The sequence below is a fragment of the Protomyctophum bolini genome (assembly GCF_963924005.1).
Source record: "Protomyctophum bolini genome assembly, chromosome: 19".
Classification (NCBI taxonomy): domain Eukaryota; kingdom Metazoa; phylum Chordata; class Actinopteri; order Myctophiformes; family Myctophidae; genus Protomyctophum; species Protomyctophum bolini.
Window position 1 is genome coordinate 5,573,044 of NC_137880.1, and position 25,424 is coordinate 5,598,467.

General features: G+C 45.4%; 1 protein-coding gene across 6 annotated transcripts in view; it reads right to left on the reverse strand.

Moving 5' to 3' along the window:
• Positions 1 to 460: 460 nt before the first annotated feature.
• hivep2a (HIVEP zinc finger 2a) overlaps positions 461 to 25,424 on the reverse strand; it is a 113,641-nt gene continuing 88,677 nt past the window's right edge. For 5 of the 6 annotated variants that reach the window (XM_080791646.1, XM_080791647.1, XM_080791648.1 and 2 more), the window contains exons 20-29: positions 23,466 to 23,641; positions 21,469 to 21,570; positions 12,657 to 13,079; positions 11,058 to 11,155; positions 9,376 to 9,608; positions 8,683 to 8,829; positions 7,554 to 7,775; positions 5,598 to 5,736; positions 3,636 to 3,767; positions 461 to 2,079 (exon numbers count right to left, since the gene is read on the reverse strand). In XM_080791646.1, coding sequence (XP_080647772.1) covers positions 1,399 to 2,079; positions 3,636 to 3,767; positions 5,598 to 5,736; positions 7,554 to 7,775; positions 8,683 to 8,829; positions 9,376 to 9,608; positions 11,058 to 11,155; positions 12,657 to 13,079; positions 21,469 to 21,570; positions 23,466 to 23,641 — 2,353 coding nt within the window. In that variant the 3' untranslated portion in view covers positions 461 to 1,398. The remainder of the gene's footprint in view (positions 2,080 to 3,635; positions 3,768 to 5,597; positions 5,737 to 7,553; positions 7,776 to 8,682; positions 8,830 to 9,375; positions 9,609 to 11,057; positions 11,156 to 12,656; positions 13,080 to 21,468; positions 21,571 to 23,465; positions 23,642 to 25,424) is intronic. The other variant, XM_080791649.1, reaches the window with a different exon arrangement.

Below are 25,424 nucleotides of genomic sequence, written 5' to 3' on the forward strand. Positions count from 1 at the left end.
TGCTTGCTTATTAGAATATAAGCAAAAGAAAGAGAGAGAGAGAGAGAGAGAGAGAGAGAGAGAGAGAGAAAGTAAATGAAAAGGCACACACATTAATATTCATATATATATATCGTCGTGTCCATTGAAAACGTACCGCACCCAATAAAAAACAAAGAACAAATGTCTGTGTCGCGATTTTGGTCAGGCTCGTAATAATAATAATAATAATATGCGCGTAAGAAACCGTTAAACGTCAACGTTGGACAGAGAACCGTTCGAATGCGGAGACCCTCTCTCTTCTTTTAACAAAGTCTTTTCATCGTAAAGTTCCCCCCCCCCCCCCCCCCCCCCCTCCTCCCCCTCTCAGTGGTAGTAGAAATAAAACAAGGCATGCCGTAGTAGTAGACACACCTCCGAACTACCGTTGAGTTCAACCTGCCGGGGGGGGGGGGGGGAGACATTTCTGAAGGTTGCGTTTCTATACGTTGGATTTTTTTCCTCTCCCATTGTGTGTGTGCGCGCGCGCGCGCGTGTGCGCGCGCGCGCATGTTTGTGCGCGCGTGCATGCGTATATCATGTACTGTATACGTTTGCGACACGTTACGTCAAAAAAGAAAAAGGTCACTCCTTCTCCTCTGTCGGCGGTTTTGCACTTAATTAGTTTCCTCCCTTTTTATCCGAAAGAACAAGAAGAAGAAAAAAAAATAGAAAAGAAACTTCACGGTGAAAAAGAAACACCATGATTTCCACCTGATGTTGGTGAAGTTTTCCTTCCGTATACAGGTGACCCCCGTTCACCTGATGTTGGTGAAGTTTTCCTTCCGTATACAGGTGACCCCCGTTCACCTGATGTTGGTGAAGTTTTCCTTCCGTATACAGGTGACCCCCGTTCACCTGATGTTGGTGAAGTTTTCCTTCCGTATACAGGTGACCCCCGTTCACCTGATGTTGGGTTACGTCTAGTATCCAGTGTCAAGGGTCTAGTATCCAGGGTCCAGGGTCTAGTATCCAGGGTCCAGGGTCTAGTATCCAGGGTCCAGGGTCTAGTATCCAGGGTCCAGGGTCTAGTATCCAGGGTCTAGTATCCAGGGTCTAGTATCCAGGGTCCAGGGTCTAGTATCCAGGGTCTAGTATCCAGGGTCCAGGGTCTAGTATCCAGGGTCTAGTATCCAGGGTCCAGGGTCTAGTATCCAGGGTCTAGTATCCAGGGTCTAGTATCCAGGGTCTAGTATCCAGGGTCTAGTATCCAGGGTCCAGGGTCTAGTATCCAGGGTCTAGTATCCAGGGTCTAGTATACCAGGGTCCAGGGTCTAGTATCCAGGGTCTAGTATCCAGGGTCCAGGGTCTAGTATCCAGGGTCCAGGGTTATACCGTCTATTTCTTTAGCCCCTCTGCTTTGCGAGGAGGAGGAGGGGGTTAGCTGGTCGGTGGGGAGGAGGAGGGGGAGGGGGAGGGGGCGGGCGGATTAGGGTGGGGGGGGGGAGACCTAAAGTGCTGCTGCTGCTGCTGGACCCCCGGGCCGCCGGGACCCTGGGGAGGGGAGGAGGAGGAGGAGGAGGAGGAGGAGGGGGAGCAGGGGGTGGAGGACGGATCAGACGAGCGCTGGGACTCGAAGGCCGACGAGGGAGAGGAGGAGGAGGGCGCCGCCGCTGACGAGACCCCTCCTCCTCCTCCTCCGGAGGCGGGGTCGATGATGCGGAGGGAGGCGATGGCGTCCGTGCATGTCCGGATGCTCTCCTCCTCGCCCCTCCCCCGCCGCAGCACGCCGCCGCCCGCTGCCGCGCGCTCCTGGGGTGAGGAGGAGGAGCCTGGGGGGAGGAGGAGCCTGTCTCCTCCTCCCCTCTCATTGGAGGAGGCGGCGACGACGACGTCATTGGACTCCTCGGAGGTGCTCTTCTGCAGCGCCAGGCGAGGCGACGGCCGTTGATGATGATGATGATGATGCGACAAGGGGGCGTGGCCAGAGGCACTGTGGGCGGGGGCGTGTCCCGGCGGCACGTGGTGGTGGTGGGCGTGTCCGGAGGCGACCGACGCCGCGGGGACGGAGTGTACCATCTGGATGCCTCCGATGGGGACCATGGGGAACGGCGAGCGCACCTGCAAGCGGGGGGACGAGACCGCGCGTTTTGTTATTTCAAAGACGCTGTTATAGTTTTGTTTGTTTGTGTTTTTGTGTCGGCTTCTTTCTCCGCTTTCTTTTTTTCCCGGCGGCGACGGCGAGTATAGCTGGGGTGGCGAACTCGTTAAGAAATCGCCCACAATTTGGCTGTTGTCGACTTAGTTTTTTGAATTTTTTGGTGCGGTGTTAGGTGTGGTGTATAGGGTTTTATCGAAAAGCTGTGCAAACGCTTTGGCCGCGCCCACGCCCCCCCCTAGTGGTCTGTTTGCACAGGCTCAAATATTAGATACGTATAGCTATGGTTGTGAACCAAAATATTTGATAAAAGAGATTGTGTGGATTCTGTTACTATTGGGGGTGCTAAATAACATACTAAAATCTTAGGGAAAAAAAAACGAACAACCAGAAAGGCATCGTTTTAAAGATGGCGCCCACGGTGGCTAAAATGAGCTAAAATACCTATACAATTATGCACTTCGTAACTACTTTTTGAATTTTGGTTTTTAAAAACCATGGCAAACTAATTTGGCTCGCCCCCTAGTGGTCGGTTTGCAACGAAACCACTATTAGATAATGTATATGGTTGGAACCCCAAATAATTGATAGAAGAGATTTGTCAATGGATTCCGTCACCATTGGGGTGTGCTAAATAACATACAAAATGCCTGTTTCATTCCAAAGTTGTAAACCAACCACTATGGGAGGCCGAGACAAATTAGTTTACGATGGTTTTTGAAAACCTTATGACCATATACCTACTGTAACAGCATGCCAAAATTCAAAGAGCAGTTACCAAGTGCATAATAATTGTTATATCATTGTTTACATTAATCACAGTTTATACAGTTTATAGGCATTTTAGCTCCCAGCAGCGTCACGTAAAATAACCAACCCTAAAACGTGCAGAAAGTGTCAGAGGGGCAGGGGCTGAAATCCCGTAAGAGAGGGCACTTTTGGCCCAAAACAGCTATTCCCGGGGCGTGCAACCCTGCAGTCTTTATCTACTGGATACTGGTTACATTGTGTAACAACGTGGATTTTCGAAACAAATTAGTTCGACACAAATTGCTGCTGCTGCTGCGTTGTTCGACTTCAGAGAAAAAAGCAATTCTCCTGAATGCTGCCTTCCGATAATTATGGCATACCGTACTCACCTGGAGTTGGGAGTGCAGTGGGAGGTTGGCTGAACACTCACCTGGAGTCGGGAGTGCAGTGGGAGGTATGGCTGAACACTCACCTGGAGTCGGGAGTGCAGTGGGAGGTATGGCTGAACACTCACCTGGAGTCGGGAGTGCAGTGGGAGGTTGGCTGAACACTCACCTGGAGTCGGGAGTGCAGTGGGAGGTATGGCTGAACACTCACCTGGAGTCGGGAGTGCAGTGGGAGAGGTTGGCTGAACACTCACCTGGAGTCGGGAGTGCAGTGGGAGAGGTTGGCTGAACACTCACCTGGAGTTGGGAGTGCAGTGGGAGAGGTTGGCTGAACACTCACCTGGAGTCGGGAGTGCAGTTGGAGAGGTTGGCTAAACACTCACCTGGAGTTGGGAGTGCAGTGGGAGGTGGCTGAAAAGCGCGGGACGAGGAGGAGCGCTGGACAGGTCCGCGCGGCCGCTGCCCTCATGGCGGCCTAGCGGGGGCGACGGGGAGCCCGGCGCCCTCTGCTGTTCCTGCATGCACACAACAAGAGGGAGGAGGAGGAGGAGGGGCCTCTGTCAGGAAGACACTTTGAAAACCGAGGGAAGAGCGCTATCTTGACAAAGCATTCTTTTATACGTTTGTATTATTTTGTCAGAATCACTCATAGAGCAACAGCAATTTTTTTTCCCAACAAGTTGTCTGAGTTTTCATTAAAATAATAAAGTAGTTATAGATTGGTCCTCCAATCCGGGGATTTCCTTTTTTTCCCCTTTATATAGGCCAGGGTATCTGCACATTTCTAAAGTGACAATTTAAGGACTTTTAAGACCCTTTTAAATACCTCTAAAATAAAACGGAATAAATGGCAATGAGAGTAATTTGATGCAGTAATCACTACTGCGCTCACATTTTCATTTATTCATTTTCTTTTCCTTTGAGTAATGGACTGCATCAAAAGCACTCAACACATATGTACATATGTAGGGGAGAGCCGCCACGGATGTAACGCGTCACGGTTGTAACATGGACGTTATCTCTTGATTGGTCAACGCCACCATGACGCCATCGCGTCAGTATGTGTACAGAAACGTACTCTACGTGCCCAGGAAGTGTTGAAGTGTTTACCTTCACCCTGCGGGGAGCTATTGGCGAAAAACTGACTTTTTTCAAAATGCGTATAATTTTACACCTGGAGTATTTGTGTGCTACAATTTTTTTCTTTGGTGTTGGTGAATAAAAATCCACAATCCATATATTCTTTCAGAGCGAACGTTTTTAACTCAAATCTTGGGCTTCTGGGGGCGGGAGGGTCCCTGGAACAACATATTTTCAGACGGGGGGTCGGCGGCCAAATGCAAAAACGTTCTTTTTATTTACACTAAAGAGTAGATGCTGGTCTGCATTCATGCGAGCGGCGGAAGTTGATAGTAACATAGCTCTAATGCAACGCATTAGAGCTATGGACCAGAGCTAGGATTCAGTAAGACTTTTCTTTTTTCTTTTATTATTATTATCGGGCCTCAGGTCTAAAATGGATTCGATGAACAGTCGAACACAGAGGATATAGTATTGCATGCGTTCAGCGCAGCTGCAGGGTCTCTGGTGATTTCTCCACTCATTGGCCACTATAACGAGCTTAAGGATAAAGAGGGGGAGAAATAAGAGAGGAACAAAGACGTTTTATAAACGGGTTTCCGGGGGATTAAAGTCGGGAGAAACGACGATATATGATCATAAAAACACCACAGTAGACCAGCCTCTTTCTGAAGGAAGTCCAGAAAAGAAAAGTATGAAGAAAAACAGTCAATTATTAACGCACGCACGCTCTTTTCATAGTTTATTAAAGCGCCAGCGCCAACTGGGGCTCTTAAGAAGAAAAACAGCCGCGTTATTAACCGCCCGACCACGGGCCAAGCTCCCGTTACCACCTCTGTCTAACCACCTCAACGCACGCACGCACATACGCACGCACGCACGCTGCGTATCTCGTGTGCGTTCTGCTTTTCACTCTCTTCTCGCTTCTCGTATTTTCCCCTCTCTCACCATCCCCCGCCTTTTTCAGAACGCATCCCTCGATCCGCTCGCAGGAAAATAGCAGATGGACATTAAGCTCACGACCACGAACTCTGAAAGAATTGTATATTCAAAAGATTTGAGGCACATTTTCACGACTTTTCAAAAAAAATAGCAGACCTATACAAGCTCATAGCGCGGCACTCGGTATGAGTGCTATAATGTAGCTTGTAGACCTGCTATTTCTCAATAGCTAAAGTAGAACATCATGTTCAAAACACCAAAAGGGGGTTCCCGCGGCCCAAAAATGGGTTCATTCATTTCCCACGACGACTTCTTCTTCTTACCGTCTCCATGTCGGTGCTGGCCCTGCGCTGCAGCTCTCCCCCGTGGCTCCGGACGGTACTGCAGGGTCCCTGCGTCTGGTAGGCCTGCCTCACGCTCCACACGCCTGCACCACCACAACTGCCACCACTGCCACCACCACTGCCACAAGGAAAGGAACCCGTTTACAATTTATTATAAGCATTTAATGCCATTTATAGGCCTGGAAAAAAAAACATGTTTCTATATCCGTGGTGCTCAATATTAAAAAAAAAAAAAATATATATATATATATATATATATATATATATATATATATATATTCCAAATGTATGCCACATTTTCACGATTTTTCAAAAACAGCAGATCTACAAGCTTGTAGATCTGCTGTCTCTAAAGTGTCGCGTCGGGCCTCGTCCCATTCAGGCAGACTCCTTTTGGTATACTTTAGGTACATTTTCATGCCAATACCTTTGTACTTTTTACTCAACTGCATGTTAAATTCCAGACTTTCTACTTGTAAACAGAGTATAGTTTTACATTGCAATATTGCTCCTTTTACTTCAGTAAAAAAAACAATTGAGTACCCACTAAGGCTGTACCCTAGCCCTGTTCGGAATCTTCGAGCGAACTTCCGAACCATTCGTTTCTAATTCATTTAAACGCGGGGAACTGTCTGGGGAGGCACCGGGGGGGCAAAAAAACCCCCCGAATGGTTCAAGCCCATTAATTAAGATTCCCCCCCCCCCCCTCCCTCTCCCCATTTCCTGTCAGCCTACAGTCTATCCCTCTATAAACAAGCCCAAATTGATTAAATCAATTAAATACCAGCTGCATTATCATTATCTGTGGGTCTGCTGCTGACGTTATGCCACTTTTTAGCTGCGCTCTGCTGTTATGCTCAAATTAGTGACCCTAAATAATTCTGAGGCAACACATGGCTGGAGACGAGGCAGCCAATCAGAACTGCTCGACTAGCCATGCCGCGCAGACGATGGGATGTCATGGGTTGTTGCCAAGTGGTGGCAACTGTCGTGACAGAAATAAGCTAAGCAGCCTCCAAAAACCAAACCAGGCAAGCAACTGTGAATTAATCCACGTTATCAGGCTGGAAATATGCAGGCTTGGCAACCAGTGTTGCCAACTGGTGACAGAGCAGGCTCAGCAGAAAATGATCTCCTGTCGGGACTTTCACAAGCTAATATTGACCAGCTTTTGCAGCTGGTAAAACTATATAAAATAAAAGCAAAAGCCACAAAAAAAACCATTTAAAGGTATATATTCAGTGATTTCACTTAATTCAAATATCACTTATTTTTTTGTTTTGTTGTGATAATCCTCTCTACTATAGAGTGTGCTGACCATATAAGGAGTTCCTCCCTGTCACCCAGTTAACCCCTGGGGGTAAAAAAAACCTTAGGTTTAGTTTTTGACTCTCTATCCTGATTGAACGAAGGCTTAGGTCCCACAGCCAAAAACGAAACCTATGGTTTTTTGAGTGAAATCACTGAATATACCTTTAAAGGGACACTTCACCCTTTTTGCAAAAAAATATATGTTAATGACGTTTAGAAGCTTTAGATCACTTTTCTGGGGGTATTTATGTGTGTAATATGTGGTTTTAGATATTTTAGATTGTAGCAGTGAGCCTGTTGTCTCTGATGTCATGGACACTGGTCTCACTACCTTCCTGGACTACAATTCCCATAATTCTTTGGTGCACTGCTCCTCCTTGTGGATAGGGGGGAGAGCTGTCTTACTGAGACAACATGTAGTCCAGGAAGGAAGTGAGCCCAGTGTCCATGACATCAGAGACAACAGGCGCACTGCTACAATCTAAAATATCTAAAACCACATATTACACACATAAAGACCCCCAGGAGTGTGTTCTAAAGCTTCTAAACGTCATTAACATATATTTTTTATGCAAAAAGGGTGAAGTGTCCCTTTAAGACAGTATCGTTTCCTTGACCTTATACCTCTGGTGGTGCTGCTGTTGGTGCTGCTGCTGCTGGTGGTGGTGGTGGTGGTGAAGCCCACCTCGGCGGGGCGACAGCGCCCGCAGCACGCCCCTGTGGCGGCCGCGCGGCGACAGCTCCCGCTTGTAGTCCCTCCCCCCCGTCCCGCCGGGAGAGGCCGGGCGAGGGGACAGCGCCAGGGCCAGGAGACCCCGTGATGAAGACGACGAGCACAGCTCCCTCCTGCATGCATGGGACATCAAAGCAGCCCGCGGTTAGAATAGTTCGGGATCTTTTGTCATTATAGTTGAAGGCCTGACGTCGTGTGTGTGTGTGTGTGTGTGTGTGTGCGTGCGCGCGCTCGTGTGCGTGCGTGTGTGCGTCAATTTAACAAAGGTGCAGACGATTAGAAATCAGCAGAGAGAGTGAGCGACGTTTGCGCTATACATACTCTATGCCGAATTGAAGTGGTCTCGGCGCCAGACTTTTTTTTCTCTCCTCCCTGGAAATAAAAAACGTCTGGGTTTCCGAGGCTATAAGTGACTTATTTATCTTCTAATTCAGTTGTGTTACTTTTAGTTTGTTTGCAGAGCGGGTTTGGCAAGTCTTTATTTCGTAACACTTTTATTGTTAGTGTATGTTTTCATTTCAATTTTGGCCCTTTTCAATCCTGCAGGATTGAAACAGGTGAGTACGTATTGTGTAATAAAAACTCAAGAAAATATAGCATTTAAAAAAATATATATATATATTCAGCTTATATACAGATTAAGCTTAAAATTAAATTAACAAAAACTAAGGGCATTTTGTCTATAATTTCAGTTTCGTTTCATTTAGTCTTGTAAACAACACAAGTACAGTTTCAGTCAGTCATCGTTTTTCTTTTCCTCATCTAGTTTTTATTTGAACGAAAATGTTTTTTTTTTGTTGTTGTCTATTCTTTAGATAAATCCCATTCTGGACGGAACACGTTTTGGTGTTTTAACTAAGCATTATTTTATACTTTAGCTATTGAAAAATAGCAGATCTACAAGCTCATGGCTCGCCTCGAGTTGGCGAGGAAGAGCTTGTAGTTCTGCTATTTTTGAAAAATCGTAAAAATTGCGACTTTTTTTTATTTTTAGTCTATTCTTTAGTTAACTATAATAACCTTGGGGAAAGGTCCCGCCTGTGGAAGCCGCCTCCTCCTCCTCCTCCTCCTCCGACCAATCCCAGGTCTCTCTTGGGCGAGATGTGGCGCAGGGGAGAGTGCTCCCGCCGCGGCGAGAGCCGGCGCCCGCCGCGGGGCGACAGGTCCCTGTGGAATTGCCAACATTTTAGGATATATATATATTTTTTTAGGAAGAAGCTCTTAAACACGGCGACTTAACAGTAGGCTATCTATAGAGCGCCGCAGTCCCTCCCCCTTTCAGAAAAACGAGTGGCCCAGGAAATGAAAACCCAATGCATTCTCCCATCGGCACTTCTTATTTCATTTATTTAAAGACGGTTACGCCGCGGACAAAGCCAACTCGGATCGTGACAAATCATGACAATGAACACAATGTTTTGGGGGCCGATCAAATCATTTATAAGACGAAAAACAAAACAAACAGTGTTGTCTCTCCTGACTTCATTTTCTTCTTTCTAACGATTTGATCGGCCCCCAAAACATTGTGTTCGTCGTCATGATTTGTCACGATCCGAGTTGGCTCTGTCCGTGATTCCCGCGGGAATCACGTGACCCACGGGAATCCCCGACAAAATGTCACTCTCTAGTCTAGAGTCTAGCGGCTCGACGAGAACTAAAGAGAGACAAAAAAAAGACTAAACAGTGACCAAATACGGTCATAAAAGCGGTTACCTGTGCGGCGACAGGTAGCGGCACGCGCCGGGCGATGAGGCGGTGGACAGCGGGGAGGGGCAGGAGGCGGGGTCCAGGCAGGAGGCGGGGTCCAGGCCTGGCGAATAGGAGATGGGCGAGAGGGAGGAGGAGGAGGAGGAGGAGGAGGAGGACGGCTCCGGGGACGGGACGCCGCCGCCACCCTGCAGGTCCTCCTCGTCCATGAGGACGCTGCTGCCGCTCACTGGCGCCCCCTGGTGGCAGAGGGGAGAGGGAGAGAGAGGGGGAGAGAGAGGTAGTAAAGATAGAGAGAGAGGGAGAGGGAGGGAGAGAGAGGTAGTAAAGATAGAGAGAGAGGGAGAGGGAGGGAGAGAGAGGTAGTAAAGATAGAGAGAGAGAGAGAGAGAGATAGAGAGAGAGAGAGAAGTAGTAAAGAGAGAGTGAGAGAGAGAAGTAGTAAAGAGAGAGAGAGAGAGAGAGAGGTAGTAAAGAGAGAGAGAGAGAGGTAGTAAAGAGAGAGAGAGAGGTAGTAAAGAGAGAGAGAGAGGTAGTACAGAGAGAGAGAGAGAGGTAGTAAAGAGAGAGAGAGAGAGAGAGAGAGAGAGAGAGAGAGAGAGAGAGAGAGAGAGAGAGAGAGAGGTAGTACAGAGAGAGAGAGAGAGAGAGGTAGTAAAGAGAGAGAGAGAGAGGTAGTAAAGAGAGAGAGAGAGAGAGAGAGAGAGAGAGAGAGAGAGAGAGAGAGAGAGGTAGTAAAGAGAGAGAGAGAGAAGAGAGAATAATAAATGGATTTGAGAGAGGGCGTTCTATCACAGCAGTGGTTCCCACAAGGACGACCCACATTGGACACAACATTTTCTGAAAAACCCATGTTTCTATGTGTCAGCGGTGCTCAACCTTTTTCATGTCAAGGACCCCCAGAATGATCTCTATTGGGCCCACGGAACCCCCATCTCAAAATATGTAGTTCCAGGTCTTTTCAATATTTTCTTTGTCAGATTTCATCTGAAATGTACTTTGACAGGCCTTTGATGGCAGATTTGACACTCGGTTATATTTGCCGAAAATAGCAGGTCTATACAAAGTGTAGATCAGCTGTATTCAGAGTGCCTATATGAGCGCAATCAAACACAAAAATGACTCTTTTAAGTTCTACTGTATCTCTCTTTCTCCACCATAAATGGTGAACGGTGCATTTATATAGCGCCTTTTATATCCAAGGCGCTTGATTGCATTAAACAACATTAAACAATGTTAAACTCACTTTGCCTGTTGATTTGCCACTCGATGTGCCATTCACTTTAAGCATGCATGCATAAACATTTTGGGGGTCCTTGACATGAAATATTGAGCACCACTGATATAGAAACATAGGTATTTCAGAAAACTGTCAGGATTTAGAAGCCTTTTTTTTCGACCTCAGGTCTAAATGGGTTCATTTTTATTTAGTTTTTCGACAGTGACACAAGTGAACATTTATTTTGTCATAGTTTTCGTCAACCCATTTTGACCTAGATTCTAAAAATGTCTTCTACATCCTGACAGTTTTCTGAAAAAGCTATTATGCTTCTATGTCAGTCGCTCTTCGATTTTTCAAAAAATAGCAGACCTACAAGCTTGTAGGTCTGCTATTTTTACAATAGCTAAAGCATAGCATAATGCTAACACCAAAATGGCCGCTTAGCGCATTACTTCCTCACTCTTACCTGCTGGCATTGGGCCTCTCTCTCGGCTCCTTGCGGTGTGATCTGGATGCTGGGCACGGTGGTGAAGTAGCCCAACAATTGCGGCCTGTTGTTGGTGCCTTGAGAGTTGAGGGGGGGTGGGGGGGGTGACAGTTAATGCTTGTTGTACAGTACTTAACCCATTTACTGCTAGCATTTATTGAACAATTAGGACCTAATTCATGCCAGCATTTCTTTTTTCCAGTCGAGCTCTTATTTTGAAAAGCCGCATTTTCACTCGAACCGGAAGTGTATTATCTCTGCTTAGCTAGACGTTGCCAAGACAACCTTTTTGTTGACAATGTGAATCCAGACCGGAGCTCTGGGTGGGAGCTCCACAGCGTCGGCTCTGTGCCGTCAAAGAAACGTTGTTTTGACCAAAAAATGCCACCTGGGACAATGGAATAGGAGATACAGTGGTGTACCCCTCCTTATACTACCGGCCTGACACCTAGAGGTTTCTAAAGGTTCTTAGGTACCTCTGGGAGCCACACCTCTAATGGGTGTGGTTTAGTCTTAAGGGGTGTATTTTTTTAACCCACTGTGTATTGGCGATTGAAAGAAACGGATAGAATGGATTCTTATGGCGACGGCGATCTAAGACGAACGATCCAGTGCTGTGCTATAACAACAACAACACCGCTATAGCTAACCCGGCTAACGTGAGTAGCATTAATGCAACTATAAAAGCGCAATTTGCGTGAAGGGCTTCGGGCAAATTAGTCATACTTTCCACCACCCGCTCTCTTATCTCTTCATACTGCACCCCGCTGTATACAGCGCCCCCTTATGGGTGAACAATAAAAAAGAGAGTCTGCGCGAGCTAAAGGTGGCTTACAAGGATGCTCTCAGGGTTCTACCTGAAGAAGCCTATAGGGGTGGCAGTGCTATATAGTCAGCTCTTCTGCGACTCTGGTCTAGAACCACCTTCCAGGCTCTCTTGAGAAACCTCATGTTCAGCTTCATGAGCAGACTCGATGGGTCACTTAATAACGTGATTAAACACGTTGACTAATCCTATAGGTTTAGCACCGTTAGATACCGCTCCTTGATGTGGAAACATTGGTATACGAGTGCCTCTTATAGATTTTCTTCTTTTTTTTTTTTTACGAGAGAGTTTTAGAGTTTTATGAACCAACAGTATTTATCTGTAACTGTTTTGTGTATGTTTTTTTAATTGTCGTTTGTCATCTTACTGGCTATATACGGCTGTCAATACAGTTCCATTCATTCATTCTTCCCTCTATAGCCATAGAGTATTAAAAGGATAGAGACTGAACTGGCGCGAAGCTCCGCCCCCTCCGCTATTCATGTCAGTGGAAGTTGCTCAATGGCGTTTTGAAGCACCCGGAAGGCTGCCGGAAGGACCGTCTATTTCCGCATTTCAGCATTTGGACACCAAATTTCGGTGTCCAAATGCGGAAGTGCAGCTGGGCTTTAACATTGGGCGCTCGTTTGCACGGGGTTTCCTCGTCAAGTATCCACGGGTCCGCCTGCAGTCCTTCCTCTTACCACTAGGGCCCAGCGCTTCAACATTGGAGTGCATAGCTGGCCCCTCGGCTATAGCGGTGATATATTCACCTAGGAGGTCCACAGAGGCGTGGTGCTGGTGGTGCTGTTGCTGCTGCTGCTGGTGGTGGTGATGCAGGAGGTGGTGAGAAGAAGCGGCAGCAGGGTGGTAGAAGTGTCCTCCGCCTCCCACCGCCGCCACCGCCGAGCTGACGGAGGAGGACACGTAGGCGACGTAGCCGGGTGGCAGCGGGCTGGCGGAGCGCGAGCGCGACGCCTTGGGGGTGGAGTCGCCGCCGCCGTCGAAGTAGTCGCCATCGTCGTAGTCGTCGTCGTCATCTTCCACGTCGTCGCCGTCCTCCTCGGAGTCGTCGGCGTCCGAGAACTGGTGGTCGCTCATGGCGGCCATGACGCCTCCTCCTCCTCCTTCTCTTCCTGCTGCTCCGGGGGTCTTCCCGGTATTGGCCCTCTGCTGGCCTTCCTCCTCGCCCACGTCTGCAAAATAAACGTGGCCGCCACACACACACACACACACACACACACACACACACACACACACACACACACACACACACAAAACGGCAGGAGATTATAAACCCATTCTGATCCTGAGATCAGATTCATTCTGTGACCCGAGATCAGATTCATTCTGACCCGAGATCAGATTCTAATTAAAAACGTCTTCTACATCCTGACAGTTTTCATTCTGACCCGAGATCAGATTCATTCTGACCCGAGATCAGATTCATTCTGTGACCCGAGATCAGATTCATTCTGTGACCCCGAGATCAGATTAATTCTGTGACCCCGAGATCAGATTCATTCTGTGACCCGAGATCAGATTAATTCTGATCCCGAGAACAGATTCATTCTGATCCCGAGATCAGATTCATTCTGACCCGAGATCAGATTCATTCTGACCCGAGATCAGATTCATTCTGACCCCGAGATCAGATTCTAAAAAAACGTCTTCTATACATCCTGACAGTTTTCCATTCTGACCTGAGATCAGATTCTAAAAAAATGTACTTCTAATTGTCAGTCGCTCTTCGATTTTTCAAAAATAGCAGACCTGCAAGCTCGTAGCGCGCCACTCGGTGGCGCGCTACGAGCTTGTAGATCTGTAATTTTTCAATAGCTAAAGCATGACATAATCACCATTTTAGGTGATAAGCTCATATACCGCTCAACGATATATGGGATTCCAGAAGCCCCCCCCCCCACCCCCACACACTCACACACACACACACACTTTCGGCCAATATAACTACATGTTGCTGAGTGTGTACGTGCGTGCGCGCGTGCGTGCGCATGTGAAGTTCCTAAGCCCTGAGAGGAATGCTGAACCGAGACCAGCACGGCAAAAAAAAAAAAAAAGTGAGAGGAAAACACACAACCTTAAAGCCACTGTCCGCAGGTTTTGCGCGAGTCCCACTGAAGAGAATGATTTGGTGGTGATTTGGGAAATTGGAATCAAAATTGCAGACAGCTGGTGGCGACTTAACCACTCGAAACCCTGTAGACGTTGTCGATCGGGGCTTTGTGATATAATTCAGTTTGTCACTCTATTAACCCATTCTGAACGGGAACCCATTTTGGTGTTAGCATCATGTCATGCTTTTAGCTATTGAAGAATAGCAGATCTACAAGCTCATAGCACGCCACCGAGTGGCGCGCTACGAGCTTGTAGGTCTGCTATTTTTGAAAAATCAAAGAACGACTGACATTTTTAGAATCTGATCTCAGGTCAGAATGGGTTAATCAGACCAGTGTGTGTCCAGTGGAAACCTCGTATGAATCTGATCTCAGGTCAGAATGGGTTAATATCTATCTATTATCTGTTATCATATAGGCCATCGTGAGCTGAACATATAGCCGATCTACAAGCTCGAGAGTATTTGTTTTGCTTTTTTGTTTTGTTTCATAAGAACACGTTTAAATGAACGTGGAAGTGTGTGTGTGTGTGTGTGTGTGTGTGTGTGTGTGTGTGTGTGTGTGTGGGAGGGTTTTAAAAAAAATAAATAATGACTAAATTCGTACACTCTCAGGTCCATTTGGTTCCAGATTATCATTTAGCTGCTGGAACTAAATCAACGTTGCGGTGTTTTTTTTGTGTTTTTAAAGCATTAGTGCCGCGCTATGAACTTGTATAGGTCTGCTATTTTTGAAAAATCGTGAAAAAAGTGCCTCAAATCTTTGAATATATAAGTGAACGTTTTTAACTCAAATCTTTGCTTCTACGGGGAGGTTCCCTGGAACGACATATTTTCAGATGCGGGGCGCATATTACATATCAATTTTGTGGGGTCCTTGACATGAAATATTGAGCACCGCTGACATAGAAACATGAGGTTTTTCCAGAAAACTGAACGGCGTTAATGTATACAAGAAGGCGTTGACTTAGCGTACGGAGATAAGAGGTTTCCGCCCGACGACAGCAGACGATATTAAAACGAAAGCCATGGAGATTAGCGGGCGGACGCTTTATCCATCAGGTTGTTTTTAACCCATTCTGACCTGAGATCAGATTCATACGAGGTTTCCACTGGACACACACTGGTCTGATTAACCCATTCTGACCTGAGATCAGATTCTAAAAATGTCAGTCGTTCTTCGATTTTTCAAAAATAGCAGACCTACAAGCTCATAGCGCGCCACCGAGTGGCGCGCTATGAGCTTGTAGATCTGCTGTTTTTCAATAGGTAAAGCATAACATGATGCTAACACCAAAATAGGTTCCCGTTGAGAATGGGTTAACACATTAAGACCTATATAGGATAGGCCCATTCAACCGATGCCTTTAAGTGTTCTAAAAAAAACAGTTTTCTAAAAATAGAAAACTGCATTTCTATATCAGTGGTGCTCGGACATTTTTCACATTGCGAGGACCACCCAAAAGTATACTTCTTTGGCCCGCTGACCCCCCATCTCAAAATATGTTGTTCCAGGGACCCTCATGAGAAGCAAAGATTTGAGTTCAAAATGTCAGCTTAAATATATGCATTCAAAGATGTATAGACACATTTTCACGGTTTTAAAAGCGGTTTTAAAAACGAGCAGGTAAAAGATCTGTTATTGTCGCCAATAAGTATAAAACAAACGACGGTTAATGACGGTTAAAAGACAAAAAAGGATGCTCTCCCGGCCTCGTGGGGTTAAAGTCGTTGTGTAGAGTGTGGTCGTTTGACATGCGTCGCAGTCTGCTTCTCGTTAACACTAATTGTCCCTTCAGGAACCGCACCGTGCAGGCAAGCCCCGACAACACAACACACTCTGCTGCATCCTTCCGTGTGCTGTGTGTGCGTGTGCGCGTGCGTGCGTGTGCGTGCATGTGCTTGTGCGTGTGTGTGTGTGTGTGTGTGTGTGCGACTGTGCATGTGTATGTGTGCGTGCGCGCTGCATCCTTCCCCCATGCATCTTCACTAGCTACCAGGAATCACTGGCTGGAATGCTGGGCCGACCAGCCCAGGGAATCACACAGCACGTGCGTGTGTGCGACACCGTGCGTGTGTATGAGCGTGCGCACGTGTGTGTGTGTGTGTGTGTGTGTGTGTGTGTGTGTGTGTGAGTGTGTGTGTGTTTATTGCTATACTTGTGAAGGCCTTAATGTCCCCACAAGTATACTTGAAATTGAGAAATAAGACACTATAGTGAGCCAGCGTGAATTTATGTTTTTTTTATATTTATAAGACTATAGACTAAACCATATCAGAAGACTATAATAGGACTACTATAAGACTAAATGGTGCGTTATTCAAAAGACTAAGACCTGGAGAAAATGTTGTTTTATGGTTAAATATACTATATATATAATCTTTTGTGCTAAAGTGTCTCCACGAGTCGCCTCAGTAAAAACCGCGGGGTGTTTTAAAGCATTCTGTTATACTTTAGCTATTGAAAAATAGCAGATCTACAAGCACATAGCGCGGCACAGAGTGGCGCGCTACGAGCTTGTATAGGTCTGCTATTTTTTTAAAACCTCAGGTCAAAATGGGTTCTAAGGATTATGATTTATAATTGAAAATGTAAAAAACAAAATCCCCCCCCCCCATAAGAACAATGTATAGTATATGAGAAACAGACAGTATACCTGTCTCTAATGTATAAGCAAAGTTGTAGCAGCGGTTAAGACACAGGCTTTGCAAAAAGAAGGTTCTAGGTTCAAGCCCAGCAAGGGGCTTTTTACAACTGTTATCTTAGTCTTACCCAATATTTCACTCCTAATGAAGAGTGTGATTTGTTGTTTCAGTTTTTATATTGACTCATTTTTTAACCTACAACATTCGGTTTATACATCCTTGTCTTTATGTTTATGCCACAAAGGCATGTGAGATGCATGGTGCAGAGTTCTGTCTCCATGCGACGATGGGTTATAGCCCCTGTTTTTTAAAATTTTGGAAAAAAAAGTTAGCCTCGATTCTCATCATTTTGGACCATGGGCTATAGCCCATATCGTACGGCATACTATAGCATGCCGTTTTTCCACATTTTGGAGGATTTGAAAAAAAAATGAAAAACTGAAAAAAACGATGGGTTATAGCCCATGTTTTTTTAAATTTTGAAAAAAAAAGTTAGCTCAGTGTGATGAGTGGCTGTGCTTGTGATCCACAGGTCCAGGGTTCAAATCCCACATTAGTCATGTGGCTCTGTGACAATTTGCTTTGCACACTGACTTTCAGAAGGACAACTTTAAAGCAGCACAGAAATTCCCCATGATTGTGTGCCTCAGTGGCACAACGGATAAGTCAAATGATATCCGTAGTATACCTAGTAGAAGTGTGCCGGTTCAAACCCCGGCATACTCAAATCTTTACTGTGACACTTTGCATTCCACACTAATATCAACTAGCACAGAAAAGCTGTGTTGTAGTAACCAGCAGTTAGCTCAGTGTGATGAGTGGCTGTACTTGTGATCCACAGGTCCACGGTTCAAATCCCACATTATTCATGTGTCTCTGTGATGCTTTGCTTTGCACACTGACTTTCTTGAATAAAAAATAAAAACTCAAAAGCACCAGGAGACATCTGCTGAATGCCCCAAGGTGCCTTGGCTCAATGGTGTGGAGCGCTTGACCCGTTGCCTCTGCTACAGTCAGTTGGCCGGTTCAAGTCCCATGTCATGACATCAAGGTGCTGGGAAGGACCATCGGGAGACGGTGCTCTCTCCCCCTGTTTCCTGAGATGTAAGTACAGCCACTCATCACACTGAGCTAACTGTTGAAATTTTGAAAAAAAAAGTTATCCTCGTTTCTCATCATTTTGGACCATGGGCTATAGCCCATATCGTACGGCATACTATAGCACGCCGTTTTTCATCATTTTGGAGGATTTTAAAAAAATTAAAAAATTAAAAAAACGATGGGTTATAGCCCATGTTTTTTGAAATTTTGAAAAAAAAGTTATCCTCGTTTCTCATCATTTTGGACCAGCCCATGTCGTACGGCATACTATAGCACGCCGTTTTTCATCATTTTTGAGGATTTGAAAAAAAATTAAAAATTAAAAAAACCATGGGTTATAGCCCATGTTTTTTGAAATTTTGAAAAAAAAAGTTAGCCTCGATTCTCATCATTTTGGACCATGGGCTATAGCCCATATCTTACGGCATGCTATAGCACGCCGTTTTTCATCATTTTGGAGGATTTGAAAAAAATGAAAAAATGAAAAAGAACGATGGGTTATAGCCCATGTTTTTTGAAATTTAGAAAAAAAAAGTTGGCCTCGATTCTCATCATTTTGGACCATGGGCTATAGCCCATATCGTACGGCATACTATAGCACGCCGTTTTTCGTCATTTTGGAGGATTTGAAAAAAATGAAGAAAAAAAAAGAACTATGGGTTATAGCCCATGTTTTTTGAAATTTGGAATGGATATCCTCCGCAACACTCAGCAGTTGTCCTTCTGAAAGTCAGTGTGCAAAGCAAAGTTTCACAGAGCCACATGACTAATGTCGGATTTTAACCCTGTACCTGTTGACCACAAGCACAGCCACTCATCACACTGAGCTAACTGCTGGTTACTACAACACAGCTTTTCTGTGCTAGTTGATGTTAGTGTGGAATGCAAAGTGTCCACACTGGCATGTAAGGTACAATCGGGAAGTTATATTTAACCATCCTTTCAGAATAAAGAATGGACAGTGAAAATGTTCTTCAGGGGACTTGAACCCAGAATGTTTTTTTTTCCTTTCAGAATGGACAGCGTCAGAAGAAAAAGACTTGAACCCTAATTGTTCTGGTTGTAAATCACAGGTTTATTTCATGAGCCACACTGGCATGTGCAATGCTGTTGAGAATGTCTTACTTAGCCAACTTTCAGAATTTAGTGTGGCAGGTTCGAACTTGCAACCTTGTTTGGTGTACAAACACTGGATTTTACTCATGAGCCACACAGGCATAAGTGATGCAGTTGAGAATGTCTGACTTAACCCACCTTTCAGAATGTAGAGGTTCTTTAGGAGGTTAAGAACCTAGTTTTGAAGACATTGCTCCAGAAACTAGACATAAAATCCCTAAAGAAACAAGTGTAATTTGTGGAGGTGCTGTAGGGGGACGAGTTCTAGCGTGGCTACCAATGCGACTGTGTACCGAGGTACATGGCCAAAGCAGGTTCAAGGCCAGCCGAGGGACCGAAGCGTAACCAAGCACTGAAGCCAATACTCATCGATGTACTCTGTTACCCTGGGTCTACTGGGATGCAGTACAGTGGGGCCGGGGGGGGGGGTATTTCCCCCCCGGTGTTTCCACACAGTAAAATGTGGGTGTTATGGCAAAATAAACTAGAACTGCACCCTATCGAGTGCCTACTTGCTTGTTGCACACAAGTAGGCCTACTAGTGCGGACATTTATACAATATTTAGCTCACTCTTACATCAAGGATGTTTTTCCAAGTTTGCATGTGTATTACAAAGAGCAGGGCCTTTAGTTATTCTTTTTTCATTTTGCATCTTTGCAAGGTTGTACCTTTGTAGGGCCTATACAATTAGGAGAAGGTGAACCCATTAAGACCTGGAACGCATCTGTGTTGCTTTAGCTTTTGACCACTTTTAGCCACTTTTTTAACCATCATTTTGTGCTTTAGCTATTTTTGAAAAAATCGTAAAAATGGAATATATATATTCTTTCAACTAGAATTCTTGCTTCTGGGGGGGGGGGGGGGGGGGGAACAACAACATATTTTTGAGATGGGGGTCGGCGGTACCTAGGTACTTTTAAAAAACCTTTAGAAACCTCTGGGTGTCAGGCCGGTATAAAGGAACGGAACACCACTGTACATATCATATCATTCTGGGGGTCCTCCTTGACATGAAATAGTGTGAGAACCGCTGATTATAGAGACATCTGTTTTTTAAGAAAACGGTCAGGATTTAGAAAGACATTCTGCAGGTCTTAATGGAATAAAGTGGTGTGTGGGGGGTTTAGCCCATTTTGACCTGAGATCAGAATAAATAAAAAAACGTCTTCTACACATCCTGACAGTTTCCCGAAAAATCTATGTTCCTCTGTGTCAGCCGTTGTTCGACTTTTCAAGAGAAAATAGCAGACCTACAAGCTCGTGGCGCGCCGCTCGGTGGCGCGCCACGAGCTTGTAGATCTGCTATTTTTCAATAGCTATAAAGCATGACATAACGCTGACACCCAAAAAGGTTTTTTTTCCCCCGCCCAAAATGGGTTAACCCATTCTGAACGGGAACCCATTTTGGTGTTTAGCATCATGTTATGCTTTAGCTATTGAAAAATAGCAGATCTACAAGCTCATAGTGCGCCACCGAGTGGCGCGCTACGAGCTTGTAGGTCTGCTATTTTTGAAAAGTTGAGGAACGACTGACATTTTTAGAATCTGATCTCAGGTCAGAATGGGTTCATCAGACCAGTGTGTTGTCCAGTGGAAACCTCGTATGAATCTGATCTCAGGTCAGAATGGGTTAAGGGGTTTGACATTTTAGAGCTTGGGGTTTTGAGGGAAGCACTAGTTGGATTCCTGCCTGATCTGCACTCTGGTCGAGAGACCATGACTAACAAGCTCACAACACGTCGTTGTTGCTCCATCTCTCTCTCTCTCTCTTTGCGTGTGTGTGCGTGCGTGTGTGTGTGTGTGTGTGTGTGTGTGTGTGCGCGTGCGCTCGAGGGTGTGTTTATTATTAAATGGTTCTCTGTTGTTATGGAACAACTTTGTTATATGCTCGTTTGGGGGTTTTAGTGTTTTTCTCACACCCTGTCGTGCTCTCGTGTGTTACATGACTTTCTTTGGCAAAAAATTATAATAATTTCATACCCGCCTGCGTGCATGCATGCGTCTATACTACTTGGAGCTATGTATGTCCGGCTATTGCTATAGACAACATAATTTGTCTATATTTATTTGTCGTAACACATAATGTATTCTATTTCGACTGCATTTCGATTGCAACGGCGTTACAGTTTTTGTACGCCGAGAGAGTGGAAATGAGCAAACAACGCTGCTGTGTTTACTTATCCTCGATTTGCCTTTAACCCGTTCTGACCTGAGATCAGATTCACACGAGGTTTCCACATGTGGACACACGCTGGTCTGATTAACCCATTCTGACCCGAGATCAGATTCTAAAAAATGTCAGTCGTTCTTTCGATTTTTCAAAAATAGCAAACCTACAAGCTCGTAGCGCGCCACTCGGTGGCGCGCTATGAGCTTGTAGATCTGCTATTTTTCAATAGCTAAAGCACGACGTGAAGCTCCAAAATGGGTTCCCGTTCAGAATGGGTTAAACTTGTGCCGGTCGCAAAGCAATCGAAGAATAAATCAAATCAAAATGTCTAGCCATGTTTGCGGTACGCGTATGAGATGTGTGTGCGCGTGTGTGTGTGTGTGACTGTGTCTGTGCGTGTGTGCGTGCGTCTCATACCGATGTCGTCTGCTTCGATGTCGTCCACAGATGACACAGACACACCCAGCTCCAGACATTTCTTCATGTGCGCCTTAGACTTCATGTGCTTGGTCAGGTTTCCTGAAACACACACACAGGCGCACGCACACGCGGCGCACACGCAACCACGCACACGCAACCACGCACGCACACACACACACACACACACACACACACACACAGACACGTTTTTAGTATTAGTTTTTCCTGAACCCCGTTTTTATGACTTTCAACTGGTGCTATACACAGATACAGATAGAGAGATAGAGAGATAGAGATAGAGAGAGAGATAGAGAGGGGGAGGGAGAGGGAGAGGGAGAGAGAGAGAGAGAGAGAGAGAGAGAGAGAGAGAACAACAGACAGACAGACAGACAGACAGACAGACAGACAGACAGACAGACAGACAGACAGACAGACAGACAGACAGACATATAGGAGGAGCGCTAGCCCCTCCTATATACAGGTTTAATTAAGCAATATCACACGAGAGGGCGTGTGGTTTAACGTGATTATTGCCACGACAGCGATGCGGTCAGGAACGAGACGTATAGTCGAGTTTCCGCAAGCGTCACCGCGACCACAAATGTCCCAAGAAACTAGCTATAGCCTAGCTAGCCACCGAGTTTGCTATAGCGCTCTGGGAGAACACAGCGGCTGAATTCTTTGTTTTGATTAGGTGGTGAACGGTGCTGGTTTGATCCACGGCTATAGAAGCCGTTTCAACCAATCAGATTGCTTTCCCCCGAAACGACCTGTTGTGGAATGTTTGTTTTTTAGTTAAACAGCGAAACAGTTAAACAGTGAAAACAGCTAAATCGACAATGAAGGGTTAAAATGACGTCATTGTGTCCCTATAACACAAACGTGAAATGCCATTAACCCATTTAGACCTGAGGACTGATTCTACAAATGTCTTCTAAATCCTGACAGTTTTCTGAAAAAAAACCCCACGTTTCTATGTCAGTGGTTCTCAGAATTATTATGAAATTGGCTGCGGACCCTGCATCTGAAAATATGTTGTTCCAGGGACCTCCCCAGAAGCAAAGATTTGAGTTAAAGACTTTGAGTTCACCCTGAACGAATATATACATTATATTATTCAAATATCTGCGCCACATTTTGGACTTACGAGGTTGTCCTCCCGACGACATCGACCATATAACGAGGCTGTCTGTCGTCTGGCGCGGCTCCCACGCTCTGCCACACGCGGCAGCGTCGCGATGAAGACATAAGACACAGGCGGAGGCGTGCGTGCGTGCGTGCGTGCGTGTGCGTGTGCGTGTTTGTGCGTGTGTTTTCACGCCAAAACGTCACCGGAACCTCAACACCTCGCCCTGTTCTCGTCGAAAGTCGCACCTTTAATTGGCTCGACGCCGCATATATAATTACGTGCCGTCGCCTGCTTGTTCGGGACGGAAAGCTCGTATGTCCAAAAGAACCGTTCTATGTACCTTTTTCAAGAAATGGAGGGGAGGGAAAATAAGGACCGGCTATGCTATTCCAAAATATAGATTCAACGTCGTTGTTATTTTTAGTTGTTGATACAGGCAGAGTTATAACCCATTTAGGCCTGACTATAAAAAATAAAAATAAAGTTTTCTGAAAGAATTATATATTCAAAGATTTGTTGCCGCATTTTCACGATTTTTCCCAAAAAACAGCAGACCTACAATAAGCTCGTAGATCTGCTATTTTTCAATAGCTAAAGTATGACATAATGCTTATGTTAAAACACCAAAAGGGGTTCCCGTCCAGAGTGTAATAATATATGTAAAATACTATCTTCAAGTGGAATCATTTCCACTTGAAGATAGTATTTTGTATTGCATTTCCAAATGGAAGAAGCTGATCTCAGGTCAGAATGGGTTATATAATCAGACCAGCGTGTGATTGATGTCCAGTGCGGAAACCTCGTATATGAATCTGATCTCAGGTCAGATTCATGGGTTTCTTTAAACTCATAACAAAATAATTACCTTTGGTCTTGAAGGCGAAGTTGCAGAAGCGGCAGACGTAGGGCCGGACGTCGGTGTGCGTGCGGATGTGCTTCTTGAGCATGCTGGGCTTCTTGCAGCGGATGCCGCACTCCTCGCAGATGTACTTGCCGCGTCCGCGGCCGCGCACGTACACGTACTCCTCGTTGGACTTGTACCTATAGGGGGACAGCCGTGCACACACGCACGCACGCACACATGTATATACGGGGTGTGCAGAACGCACACACACACACACACACACACACACACACACACACACACACACACACACACACACACACAACAACAACACACACACAAAACAACGGATTGTGTTATAGGCCTGACGTCGAAATTAACCCATTTTATGCGGGGGACCCGTTTTGGAGCACGTTATGCTCTAGCTATTTAAAAATAGCAGATCTACAAGCTCGGAGCTTGTATATAGGTCTGCTATTTTAGAAACATATTTAGAAAAAAATCATTTTTTTTGCAGATGTACAAGCTCGTATGAGCTTGTAAATCTGCTATTTTTCCCAACAGCTAAAAGTTTTAAATAATGGTTCAAAGTGGTTGTTACGCTGCATGTCACAGCAGATCTGCCAGCAGCTTTTTCATAAATAGCAGATCTACGAGCTTGTAGATCTGCTATTTTGCTATTTTTCAAAAATGGTGAAAATGTGCCTGAAATCTTTGAACATAATTATATTCTTTCAGAGCGAACGTTTTTAACTCAAATCTTTGCTTCTGAGGCGTTGCTGGAATTACATATTTTCAGACGGAGGTCGGTGCAGGCCTATTACATTATCATTTTTGATATGTAATAGACATGAAATATTGAGCACCACTGAAACAGAAAACTGTCATGATTTAGAAGACATTTAAAACATTCCGACGACGCCAGGCCTGAACGGGTTAAAAAAAGGGTTTTAATTTACGCAAAGAACACGACAAAACAAAAAACGTGCGACGCGAGATTTCTTGGCGGCGACGGCCGACGGTATACTTCTAAAAAATCACACCTGTGTGAACCAAGTGGTGCAACTCCCCTCTCTCTCTCTCTCTTTCTCTTTCTCTTTCTCTTTCTCTCTCTCTCTCTCTCTCTCTCTCTCTCTCTCTCTCTCTCTCTCATTAGAGACACAGCACTACCCCTCTCTCTGTTTCTGGCGCCCCCTACTGCTATTAATAAGTAACATACTCGTGCTCATTGACGTACACAAACTCGTGCTCATTGACGTACACAAACAGGTACACGGACATTGCAAGCTGGTTGTAGAAGTGGTTGCACCACTTAAAAAGCGCTGAGGAGTGTCTGTATAAGTGGGACGTTTACACAGCTGCGGCACGTCTTTGATATATATATATATTCTTTCAGAATACTTTTTTTTTTTTTAATTTCTAAATGGGTTAAGCACACGGTATATAAGTGCATAAAGAGAATGGGGTTTCAGGCGCGGTGAGCGTCTCAGCCCGGTCGGAGCAACGAAATGTATTTGGTTTTAATGTATTCACCGTCCGCGCCAAGAAAAGCCCTGCTTCAAGGTGGTGGACTTTATCCATCAACCTTTTACACTATGGAGACTCTCTCTCTCTCTCTCTCTCTCTCTCTCTCTCTCTCTCTCTCTCTCTCTCTACACTTTGTGTCTGTGTGTGTGTGTGTGTGTGTGTGTGTGTGTTTCAACTCTGTACTGAAAATACTGACATTTTTGCACATCTCTCTGCTAACACACCAGATGTTGTTGTAGTCAATGAAGAGAACAAATCAGTTTTCATTCTTGAAATGGCCTGCACCTTTCATTCTAGCTTAGAGGAAGCCTTTATGACTAAGGTCATTAAGTACCAGCCGCTCCTCCAGACCATCATTGAACTAGGCTATAGGTGCAATCTATATGTGTTTATCTCCGGCAGCCTAGGACATGTACACAGTTTGGTTGTAAGAGGCTTCCAACAACTTGGGAT